The sequence below is a fragment of the Perissodus microlepis genome, chromosome 8 (genome assembly GCF_051167445.1).
Source record: "Perissodus microlepis isolate ML-2025 ecotype Zambia chromosome 8, ASM5116744v1, whole genome shotgun sequence".
Classification (NCBI taxonomy): domain Eukaryota; kingdom Metazoa; phylum Chordata; class Actinopteri; order Cichliformes; family Cichlidae; genus Perissodus; species Perissodus microlepis.
Window position 1 is genome coordinate 12079824 of NC_140468.1, and position 12525 is coordinate 12092348.

A 12525-nucleotide genomic window follows, 5' to 3' on the forward strand; every position below is an offset into this window, starting at 1 on the left:
CTGCTGTGCTTTTTGGCTTGTGTGTGAGATGTGTTTGTGTGTGTTGGGTATACGAACAGACAGACTGGGCCCTTGGGGAAAGCCCTTCCTCTCTGTGTGAGGCCCGTTGTTCCTTATGGATCAGTGGCTAGACAAACTGCCAGACAAACTGCATATATCACAGTCAATAGTGGCAAACAGTAACTCAACCATTTGCCTTTCAAGAAGAAGAAGACGCATTCATATTTTTTTAAGCTTAATCACATAACTTGCCTTTTCCTGTCTTTCAGCAGTTGCAAACATACTTACTAGAACTATACTGTAAATACTTGTGCTGCTTGGCAAACCATTTTGTTTTGCTTAAGTGAAATGTGTTTTCTATTCCCTGCAGAGATGGGTCTTTTCCCTATGACTCAGTTCCCTGGCAGCAAAACACCAACCAGCCTCCCGGTTCAGTGTCTGTGGTGACCACCGTGTGGGGTGTGACCAACACTTCCCAGAGCCAGGTGAGATCCCCTTTTTGCTTGAGAGTAAAAATGTGCCTGTTCCAAGTCTTTATATTTAATAGCTGTAATAATACCACCTGCAGATTTGTGTATTTGGCAGTGGTATTCTGAATTGAACCTCATCTGAAATCATTGAAACATTTACATGTGTTTTTCCCTCTATTCCTAATGTGTAACAGGTGTTGGGGAATCCCATGGCCAACAGCAACAATCCCATGAACCCTGGTGGTAACCCTATGGCCTCGGGTATGTCTGGTAACACTCCAGGTATGAACTCTCCTCAGTTCCCCGGTCCGCAGCAGCAGTTCCCCAACAAAGGCAACTCAAACCCGGCCTATATGCAGCAGGGGATGTACGGTCGACCCAACTACCCTGGAGGAGGAGGCTTTGGTGGCAAGTAAGTAACCAGTAGATGGATTGCTGATGGTCACTGGAGTGATTAAAAATGCTTAAAGAACTAATTCAGACAATTACTTTAATTAATTCTCTTCTCTAGAACTTCTTTAATATCTTTTTGCTTATTCTTATAGTTACCCTGGAGGGCCGAATGCTGGACCCGGTGGAATGGGCATCCCTCCGCACTCCCGTCCTCCCTCTGACTTCACCCAGCCTGCCGCTGCTGCCGCTGCAGCTGCAGTTGCTGCTGCTGCTGCCACCGCAACTGCCACTGCAACAGCAACTGTAGCTGCCCTGCAGGAAACCCAGAATAAGGACATGAACCAATATGGACCGGTAGGATGACGCACAAACTGATAGCATAAACTGTTGCATTTTGTGCACGTGTCAGACTACTTAGAATTCATCAACTTTGACTTTTGGCTCTATCCCTTTAATGCTAACAATAGCAAGCTGGAGTACCACATTTATTTGCAACAAAAGCAAACAAACTGTTTCTCAGACGTTGATACCATTTTGTTTCTTTCTGGTGGAGTTTTTTTTGTTTGTTTGTTTGTTATCTATAAAAAGTTTTGATTCAACAGAAACTGCGTAATATTGACAGTCAAGTCTGAGGTGGTTGATCAAATTCATTTTGTCTTTCAGATGAGTTCCTCTTTCCAGATGGGGCCAAATCAGGCATACAACAGTCAGTTCATGAACCAGCCAGGACCCCGCGGCCCTCCATCCCTTCCTGGAAACATGGGCACAGGCATGAATGCATCCAACATGAGCGGGCCTCCAATGGGAATGAACCAACCCAGGGGCCAAGGCATGGGGCCTTTTGGGGCACACGGTCAAAGGATGCCTCAGCAAGGCTATGCAGGTCCTCGGGCTCAGGGCATGGGTATGCAGGGCATAAAAAGACCGTACCCAGGGGAGGTGAGTGGATTCAACAGTGTCACCTTAAATATGTAGCTCCGTTGCTATATGCTGAATGTATGTCCCGGTCACTGATTCCACAGCCAAACTATGGTGGGCAGCAGTATGGACCAAACAACCAGTTCCCTAACCAGCAGGGCCAATATCCCACACCAAATGCCTCCAGGCCGCTGCCATCCCCCAACTACCCTGGCCCGAGGATGCCAGGACAGCAGCTGCAAGGCCAATACCCACCACCCAGTGGTGCCATAGGCCAGTACTATAAGGTGCAGTGTTAAAGCTATTCAATAAAAATGTGATGGTGTATTTCACATTGTATATGCAGTTTTATCAAAGTCTCACTGACATTTTTTTTAGCTAATAATGGTGTAAATTTGACAAATTATTTGTTTAATTAAAATCACAGCAAGAGCCACCTTTCAATGGCCAAACAAATAACTTCTCTGGGAGTGGATATCAGTACAACCAGGGAAATATGAATGGGGTAAGTCTACTTTGGTACCAGTTTATTAAAATTTAAAATTATACACTTGAATGTACTCTTTAGTGATTTAAGTAGTTGATTTACAACTCAATTTGTGTTTTATATAGCCTCCAAGGCCAGTGGGGAACTACCCTCACTCGCCTGTGCCAGGGAACCCTACTCCTCCAATGACACCAGGAAGTAACATCCCGCCGTACCTGTCGCCAAACCAGGATGTGAAGCCACCCTTCCCTCCTGACATTAAACCAAATATCACCGCACTCCCTCCCCCACCAGGTCAGTAATTAATCAATGAACAGTAAGGTCAAGTGTTTTAAACTTTTTTTTAAGTCTGTGATTTAAGGTTGGTTCTTATCTCCAAAAACAGCAAGCCACAACGAGGAACTGCGTCTGACGTTCCCAGTGCGGGATGGAGTAGTCCTAGAGCCCTTCAGGCTAGAACATAACCTGGCTGTCAGCAACCACGTCTTCCATTTACGGCCCTCTGTACACCAGACACTCATGTGGAGGTAACGCATATTTATGTACTACTGCTTTTTCCCCCCATCCACTTTAACAGTTATATGGGTCTTTTAGGCTGTAAATATTCTCTTATTAATTTTCATTACTTGCCAAGAACATTAGATTTAAAAAAAAAAAACAACCCTTTTCCCAGGAACGTGACAAATAAGGATCATTAAGGCATTAATTTTCAGAATTTTCTGGAGTATTGCAATTTCCTTCATCACTATCTTAAGTAAAAGTCAATTCAAGTCAAGAGTCCTGATATGAGGATTTCTCCTGCTGCCAAGCTGAGATTATATGCTAAGTTTAGAGTCCAATTAATGTTATATATTACCTCAAAATTTTTCCCTGTTAATGTGTGAGAATGAATTGCTGTTTTTCTAACTCATGTATCGCATACAGTAACCCTCCATAACCGTTACCGCTTTATATTTTATCTGTGCAGGTCGGACCTGGAGCTGCAGTTTAAGTGCTACCACCACGAAGACCGTCAGATGAACACGAACTGGCCGGCATCTGTCCAAGTCAGCGTCAACGCCACGCCGCTCACAATCGAGCGGGGAGACAACAAGACCTCCCACAAACCCCTGCACTTGAAACATGTATGCCAGCCTGGAAGGAACACGATCCAGATCACAGTCACTGCCTGCTGCTGTGTGAGTGCACACATTTCCAGAACTTATGAAAAAAATAAACAAGTTCATACAAATCCACTCAGGTAAATCAAAGTCAAATGCAAAATATTTCCCATCAGATGATATTTAATGCTAAAAGCAAGAAAATAACAAAAGGGATCTGTCATGTCTCTTTTTTTTTTACACAACTGATGAAACAGTAAAGAATGGATAAAACAGATACACCTTAGGAGAATGTCTTTGATAGTCACTTAGATGTTTTTCCCCCCCCAGTCGCACTTGTTTGTGCTACAACTGGTCCATCGGCCCTCAGTTCGCTCTGTCCTCCAAGGCTTACTGAAGAAGAGGCTTCTGCCTGCAGAGCACTGCATCACCAAAGGTATTCACATTAATTTTGCACCCTTATGTCCTCATTGCTCTGTACTTGTTTACTCACTGTGTTTCTTCTCCTGCCTCACAGTAAAGAGGAACTTCAGTAGCGTGGCAGCGTCGTCGGGCAATACCACATTAAACGGGGAGGATGGCGTGGAGCAGACAGCCATCAAGGTTTCGCTCAAATGTCCAATCACCTTCCGGCGAATACAGCTTCCAGCAAGAGGGCATGACTGCAAACATGTTCAGGTAAGACTTCAAGGATACACCATCACAGTAACAGTGACAAACAAATAGAAATATACATTAAAAAAAAATCTATTTTCTTGTTCTTGCAGTGTTTTGATTTGGAATCATATTTACAACTGAACTGTGAGCGGGGAACATGGCGATGTCCTGTATGCAAGTATGTCTAAGGAGTTAAAATGCTAAGGAGTACATGCACTTGCCTTATTTAGATGACTTTTTCTTAAATACTATTTCTCTTTTTTCCTCAGTAAAACTGCGTTGTTAGAAGGACTTGAGGTGGACCAGTACATGTGGGGAATCCTGAATGCTATTCAAAAGTAAGCAGAAATAGGAACATCAGTGCAATCTTATATGCATATGTATTTTTCTTTTAACTTAACTATTTGATTTCATCTACATTTTATCAGCTCTGAGTTTGAGGAAGTGACAATTGACCCGACGTGTAGTTGGCGGCCGGTGGCTATAAAATCAGAAATTCACATAAAAGAAGATCCAGATGGACCACTGGCAAAGAGGTTTAAGACGATGAGTCCCAGCCAGATGATCATGCCTAATGTGATGGAGATGATAGCTCAGCTTGGCCCCGGACCCTCACCATACCCATCGCTTCCTTCTGGCCAAGGAGGCAATAACAGCGAATATGGAAGCCAAGGTAGCTCAAACACGTACAAAAAGTACAGTAGCACCCAGAATTATGCAAACAAAGCAGAGCAACAACAAAAAATTGTAAACATATTCTGTCTGTGTCTAGGCAACAGTTACCAGAGCCATGGGAACTTTGATTTCCCTCACGGGACCCCTGGTGGTACGTCGATGAATGACTTCATGCATGGTCCCCAGCTGTCTCACCCACCTGACATGCCCAACAACCTGATGGCACAAGACAAGCCACTGTCCCACAATATGCCTGACACAGTGAGTTTACCAACAATTCCTAATATACTGACTCTGTCATATTTTGTATTTCGTTACATAATGTATTCTTTTTGCTTTACTTTGTATATAGACTATCTATAAAAGTGGGAAAATACTGGCAGCAACCAGTTAGCATAGCTTAGCATAAAAAACAGTTACTGGCTACAGCTAAATTAAATATGCAACTTGAGTCAGAATAACTAAATTTACCAATAATTGGCTCCACTTCCATATAACTTACATATTAATAAAGTTAGCCAAGCTAGCTGAGCTAGCCAAATTATGGCTTTAGCTTTATATTTAAAGTGTTTGTTGGAGGTTGTTAGCAGTCACAAAATGAAACAGGTTGAAAGACATATATGGCTATTCTGAATTATTCCCCCTCTCTTTCCCTACAGATACCTCATTCTGTTGGCAATGACCAACCGCATGGTCCACTGCAGCAGAGTTTACAAGCGTCTCCACACCCTGGGAGCCAATCAGGGCAGCAGCTACACCACAGCGGGCCTCCTCAGCCCTCACGACAAGCTCCACCTCCTCAACAACAGCAGCAACAACAGCAACAACAACAGCAGCCCGGCCCCAACAACCACCCTCACAGTGACCTGGCCTTCAACCCCTCCAGCAGTTTGGACAGCCAAGCAGGGTCAGACATGCCTGAGCCGTCCTTAGACGTAAGTTCTCTGAAACAGTTTTCAGAATCTTCACATCTGTAATCTGACATATTTAACAGTTGATGCAAGGAGATTCCTTGAATACTTACATAGCAATTTTTTGTTGTCCTTCCTTCTACCATACAGCTTCTTCCAGAGCTCGCTAACCCAGATGAACTGTTGTCCTACCTGGATCCCCCAGACCTCCCCAGCAATAGCAACGATGACCTTCTATCGCTCTTTGAAAACAACTGAGGCGATTCAGAAACATATAATCACTGACTGCTGCAGTTTCCCTGAGAACCCAAGATGGTCACTCAGTACTTGATAAACACAAAGATGCACTCCCTTTCTCTTCTTCCTCTTGTACAACTTTCATTCGCCAGCACAGATTGACTGAAAGAGGTTACAACTCAAAGACACGGCAAGGGTTTTCCCTGCCCTCTCACCCAGAGGTGATAACTTTGAACTGTGCAGCTATACTCAGTTGATTTTTTTTTTTTTTTTAATGTCACACACATGTGTATGTGTGCTTATTAGGAACGCGTTGTAGCATTTTTTTTATTCGTGTTTTGTTTCCTTTTCTGAAGAAAAAGGAATTCACTGTAAAAAAAAACAGAAAAATAACTGAAAAAACCTGCGCTATCTGGCCAGTGCGTTTTATCTTATTCCAATCTGAGAGGCCACAGCTTCCTGGTGTCGCAGCTCCATTCCCTGACTGGTCTGGTTAGTCGCACTTTTTTGTCCACCACACATCATTTAAAAGCACAAGAGATTCTGACAACGCAAAAACACAAAAAATCAGCCTTTCCAAAAAGAAACAAAAAATAAGATCAACGTGTCCATCTTTGACAAAATGTTTTTTCTAAAACAAATTTTTGCTCCTCTGCCAAGATTTTAAAAAACATTTTTGGGACTGATCGGCATCCACTTTGTCTACGATTGTGCTATTTTTTAAACACATAGATGTCCCTCCTTTTTGGTTTCGACAGCAGAAAATGAAAAAAAATTGCCCCAATTACACCAAACAACATTCATAACAGAGTAGCATATCTGTCCATCTACATATTGTAAAGTTATTGTCCCCTGTACAAAGAAGGGATTTCATTGGAAACGTAAGGTACAACGTGCGAGGTTTGGGTTCCTGTGACGATCCTGCTTTGTCGCTTCCTGCTACAACTCCTTCCATCAGCTCTGCATGAGCCATCGTGTTTCTCTTGTCAGCAGTTTTGCTGAATTACATCTCTCTTCCCGGTTAAATGATGTTGTTTAAGTAATCTACAAAGTGCATGTGTGCCAAGCCCTTGTCTAGTGCTGTTCCAAGTGGTGATAACAAAAGATAGTGTGGTTTTTATCAGTTGCTGTTTCCACAGATCTTGTTTGTTTGCTTGTTTTATGATTTTCTGTCAGGTTTAGTATGATTTTATTTAACACTAACATTGAAGGGATGATGTTGATGTCAGCAGTACATTTATCATGTATTTGCTGCATATACTGTGTTATGTTTATTATGGGTTTTTTTTATTGTTGCTGCACAATTAAACTATACATAAACCTTTTGGGAAACTGCTCAACATCACCAAAGTTAGAGGGATGAGAATGGAAATGTTTGTGCTTGCTTGGTCCTGTAAAGACTGAAAGTGTGTGAGTGTGTGTGTGTGTGTGTGTGTCAGCGTGATTGGATGTAATATTGGTTTTAAAGATAAAGGAGAGGACAGTTTATCCATCACTGCTGTTCAAGAAGTGGTTTTCAAAGCAGTATTGGTGCAGATTTCTTTCTTTTTGCCACATTTGTTTTCATTTTAATGTTAAAAAAAGAGTGCTGTTCTGTATGCAAATGTATTATTTTTTAAGAAATGCTATTGTACTGTAAATATCATTGTGAATATTTTTGTATCATCTTGATAATGTTTGTCCTTCGATCATTAGTCGTCCAACTTAACCACATATGCTCCCAAACCAGCATACGGCTGTCTCGTCTCCACGCCGGGGCGTAGCCAGCCCAAGCATTTCATAAGCTATCGCAGGTCATCGTCGTTTCCCCCGAGTCGCTTTCCCCCGAGTCGCTTTCCCACCTGTTCATGTCCTAATATTCGTTGTCCCCTTCCTTGCATCAGCTCAAAGTGCTTGTGTATCATCGTTTCAGTTTTCAGACGTTGCACTCAGTTCGAAGCAATATTTTCCCTCATGCTACGATGTATTGATTCAAAATGATCAATGTTGTCTGCTCATGAATTTATGTTGACCTTTGTCAGTGATGCTGAACAGTAATGGGTTTCGAATTATGTGGTGTCAGCTGGCTTTCAGTGTAATTAGTGAGCTATGTGAATATCATAATTGTTGCTAATTGTCAGTGGTATTTTAAAGATATATCACAACCATATTTTAAAGAAATTCATGATATTGTTTATATTTTTGTTATAGAAGAAATGTGGCTTTTTTAAAAAAGCATGAGACCATATACATTTTTATCCCCCTTTGTTCTTGGTAAATTATTTTGTACTGGTTTTCTTATTAATCTGTAAGGCTAGAAATCCAATTTCTTTCAATTGTAGCATTGTGCTGAATCGACCATCCTGATTTCATGTACGCATTATTTTTAAATGTTATAAAAGGAATTTGTTTTTTCCTATTCAGAGCCCTAACTTGTTTCATATTTTAGTCACAAGGAAACATCAAATCAAAAGTCTGTGCTTTCAACAGTTCACTGGTGTGTTTTCATTCTTCGTGATCTGAATTGAAACTTTTAAACAATCCCACGGAAGTCTTTATCATTTCAGTCTTTTTCTTCTTCTTTTCAAATTGGTGAAAAAGGCAGCACCCCTAATTTGTAGTTGCACAATCACAATAAAGGGACATTTCTCTGGGGGGGATGTTGTTTTAAAAGAAAAAACAGTTGAAAAAAGAAAACAAGTTAATAAAAAATTTTAAAAAAACAAAAAAAAAACAGAAAGGAAGGGCACGTTCACTAGTTTGACCTGGAAAGGATTTTAAGACCAGGTCAAACATCCCAAGGATGCCTGTATATATGTAAATTAATATAGAGACATGTGAACAGAAATGTATTCATTTTCCCTGGGAATGTGCATTGTTTCTTCAGAATAATAAAAAGCTTGCAACCCCTCTACTGGAAGTGGCTGAATATGGAAAATGAAACTTGTTAGTTAGTGTCTGTGGGTATCGCTCAGCATTTTGTTCCCACTCTGTATTATACTTTCACCTCTTTTGTTACGGGAACTGGGACAGCAATGTTTTACATGTAATATTTAGCCTAAGTGTTCTAGTCTGTCACCTGCATACTCTGAGGTGCTAAAGCTAAAAACTTAAAAAACAAATACATTTAAAAAATTAAAAAAATACATAAAGCAAAACAAACAATAAAAAAAAAAACGGTTACAAAGAAAACTGCTCGGAGGTGAGGGAGAAGCACGGTGGGAGGGACGGGTCCAGAAGATTGTAACCAATCCATAGTTTGTACAATTTTTGATATCATGAACAGTTGGAAAAATTATACAATCTAAGGTGATTCATGCAATGTGGCCATTGTCTCTCTGTTTGTACATTGTATGTACAATCATTTCATATTCTAAACTGGTGAGAAAATAAAGGAACTAATTGTGATTTTTAGTCTTGCAGAACTGTATGTAGTTAGATGATGTGACAACCTAATATTTATCTAATAAATATGTATTCAGATGATACCTGTATGTCACTGTGATTTTGTCTTTTGTGCACTTGTGATGCAGTCTGCGAGACCTGTTTGACTTGCGTGCTGTTTACAAAAGCACGAGGTGTAAATTATGGATTTTTACTCAGATTTTCATTGAGTTGGCTCAAGGTTGCCTTGCCATTGAGTGAAAAGTTGACGAACTAATAATTACTGACACATCAAAGTAAGGCTCTCATGAGTTGCAATCGCCAACTGAACATTTTTTGAGAATCAGTCAACAAAGTAACGGAATTTTTTTTAGAAAATATCATTATTGAACACTCTGTTACAGTCCTTTTTTAAAAAGTACTGTACATTTTATTATTCTTACAAGATTGAAAAAGGAAAGTGAGAAGTTCAATTTCCAGTTCTACTGTATGTTGATACCAATTAGATGCCTTGTCATAGTTCTCCAGTGTGCAACTTCAGGCCATACAGGTTTCAGTTTTTCAGACACAACTATTGGTTCAGTAGCTAATGTTGATTTGAATGTTATACAACCACGCATAGGTCGATAGAAGTCACTCCCTAAACAATTATGATTCATAAGCTGTGAAAACTGGTTTTATCTAAACATACAACCAGTGACTGAATGTTCAAGAAATATACGAGGTGGGGAAAAGACCGTTGGCGTTAATGTGTAATTCCAGTCTCTTTTTACTGTGAATGTAACTAAATAATAACATTAAAATATTAACACACTACAAGCTAACATTTAGCATTTAAAATCTTCATTTAAAATGAAAAAGTCTTGAGGAGTTTATGTTTTTGGTAGCAATTGTGTGCGTGCATGAACGGTTGTTCTGTCCTGTATGTAAACATGATAGCTCGAAAAGTTTAAAATTAATTCTGTACAGAGGGTGTACACAGGGGGCAAGTTAACAATCCATTAAAATCCATAAAAAAAATTTAAAGTTGACGAGAAAAAAACAAACAAAAAAAAAACCCTTACAACCTTATAATTTTAACTAAACTATAATTCTTCTGAGGATGGTGTGTAATATCAACACAGATCAGGTATAACATTGAGACCGCTAAAAAGGAGATGTGAATAACACTCATTATCTTTTCATCATGGCACCTGTCAGTAGATGGGATCTATTAAAGAACAAGTTGATGTGTTGGATGCAGGAAAAATGGGCAAGCGCAAGTATTTGAGTGAGTTTGAAAAGGTCCAGATTGTGATGAGAGGACTGGGTGAGAGCATCTCCTATAGTGCAGCTGTTTTGGGGTGTTCTTGATTTTCAGTCATGAAAGGGTCATGTACATGTGCTACCTATCTAAGCAGTGTTGCGGACAATACAAACCCTTCATGATTCCCTGACGGCTGTGGCCTCTTTCAGCAGGATAACCCGCCCTTGCCACAAAGCAAAAATAGTTCAGGAATGGTTTGAGGAACACAACAACGAGGCTGCCTCCTAGACGTCAATCCAGTTGAACATCATTGGGATGTGCTGGACAAACAAGTCCAATCCATGGAGGCCACACCTCACAACTTACAGTAGAGGACTTAAAGGATCTTGGTGCAAAGCACACCTTCAGGGGTGTAGTGGAGTACATGTCTTGACAGCTCAGGGCTGTTTTGGTAGCAAAAGGGAGATCAACACAATATTAGGCAGGTGTAGGGATGGGTACCGGTATCCGGTGCCATGATGGCACCGGTTCTGTCATAAACGGTAGTAACCAGACCGAAAAGCAGCGCACATTTCGGTGCTTTATTTCGGTGCTTTATTTCGGTGCTTTTTTTTCCTGAGCTGTGATACACTTTAGATTCTAGCTAATCATTTTACGTTTCGAGGATAGTAGGCAGGTCCAGGTACGTAAGTTCTTTTAGAGCAGAGCTACAGATTAAAAATGCCCAAGGCAAAGCGGTCAAAAGTCTGGCTGTACTTCACAGCAAAAGATGCAAACTCAGCAGCCTGCAACAAGTGCTTTAAGCTGATACTGTGATACTGTCAAAGGAGGTAACACCTCAAATCTGATGAAACACCTGGCGACGCATAGCGTTTTTTTTAAAGCCGAGAAATGCGCCGTATTTGATAGCTTGCTGCGAGACCTCACACCGTGCACATCTACTGCGGGTGTGGTGCCTGTTATCGGACCCGGAGTTGGCAACATCCCCCAAGAACCTGAAGAGTAGAGTCCTGGCCCCTAGCCCTGCCAGTGTAGCAGAAATGATGACGGATGATGATGCAGCAGCAGCCGTTCTTCTCTGCGTGAGTAGCCTAATGTTGTTCGTGTGTAATTTACGTTGAGTACGCTAACCACGTTATTAAATTAATGCATGTAAGGTGAACTAGCAAACATCATCATAGCTACATGCGGCTGTCTTCTTGTTTGATGGCAGGTACTCCCTTCACCCTGGCCAAAAAGGCTAAAATGACCAAAGAAAAAGTGGAAAACAGTTAAACATGAGAGGTTTTTGGACAAAGTTTGTGTTTTTTCCATTGTTTAAGCACTGCTTCCAGCCAAGAGTGATACCATATATGCCCCATAGCTGCAGAAAAGGCTAACATTGTTATCTTTTTACAAAAAAACAGCTGAACATGAGAGGTTTTTGGACCAATTTTGTGTTCTCCATTCTTTAAGCACCGGTTTGAGCACCGTTTAAGCACCGGCACCGTTTCAAAAGTACCGGTTTGGCACCGGTATCGGATAAAACCTAAACGATACCCATCCCTAGGCAGGTGGCCATAATGTTACACCCAATCAGTGTATGTTTGTATTAGGGGTGCAACAATACTCGTATCAATATTGAACCGTTTGATACAGTGCTTTCGGTTCGGTACGCATATGTATCAAACAATACAAAATGTTTTATTTATTTTATCAACTTTTCTTCTGACGTTGCTGTCTGTGTTGAGCGCTCAGTGGATCTGCGTTCAACTACTCCGCCTAGGCTGCACTGTCGAGTGCAGATCCACTGAGCGCAGCGCAAGCTAGCAAGACAAAAGCTAAGCTTGTTGCAACATGGCAACTGCCTTCACGCTACCTGAAAATGAACCTCCCCCACCCTCATTCAGATCTGGCGTTTGGAACCAGTGTTGCCAACTTAGCGACTTTGTCGCTATATTTAGCGACTTTTTTTCTAAAAAGCGACTAGCGACAAATCTGGCGACTTTTTCTGGTGTTATTGGAGACCGTCTACACCCCTGTTGCTTGTCTTGTTTCTATGGTGTATTGATAGTCATGTGCTTTTTGT

General features: G+C 41.1%; 1 protein-coding gene across 5 annotated transcripts in view; it reads left to right on the forward strand.

Annotated features, from left to right (window-relative positions):
* Positions 1-9321, forward strand: part of LOC146381484 (zinc finger MIZ domain-containing protein 1-like) — a 110314-nt gene extending 100993 nt beyond the window's left edge. For all 5 annotated transcript variants that reach the window (XM_084937541.1, XM_084937540.1, XM_084937542.1 and 2 more), the window contains 17 exons: positions 371-485; positions 665-882; positions 1016-1217; positions 1527-1802; positions 1886-2068; positions 2209-2286; positions 2394-2562; positions 2654-2795; positions 3236-3446; positions 3699-3804; positions 3886-4046; positions 4136-4203; positions 4295-4363; positions 4454-4698; positions 4798-4961; positions 5360-5635; positions 5762-9321. In XM_084937541.1, coding sequence (XP_084793667.1) covers positions 371-485; positions 665-882; positions 1016-1217; positions 1527-1802; positions 1886-2068; positions 2209-2286; positions 2394-2562; positions 2654-2795; positions 3236-3446; positions 3699-3804; positions 3886-4046; positions 4136-4203; positions 4295-4363; positions 4454-4698; positions 4798-4961; positions 5360-5635; positions 5762-5869 — 2791 coding nt within the window. In that variant the 3' untranslated portion in view covers positions 5870-9321. The remainder of the gene's footprint in view (positions 1-370; positions 486-664; positions 883-1015; positions 1218-1526; positions 1803-1885; positions 2069-2208; positions 2287-2393; positions 2563-2653; positions 2796-3235; positions 3447-3698; positions 3805-3885; positions 4047-4135; positions 4204-4294; positions 4364-4453; positions 4699-4797; positions 4962-5359; positions 5636-5761) is intronic.
* The last annotated feature ends 3204 nt before the right edge of the window (positions 9322-12525 follow it).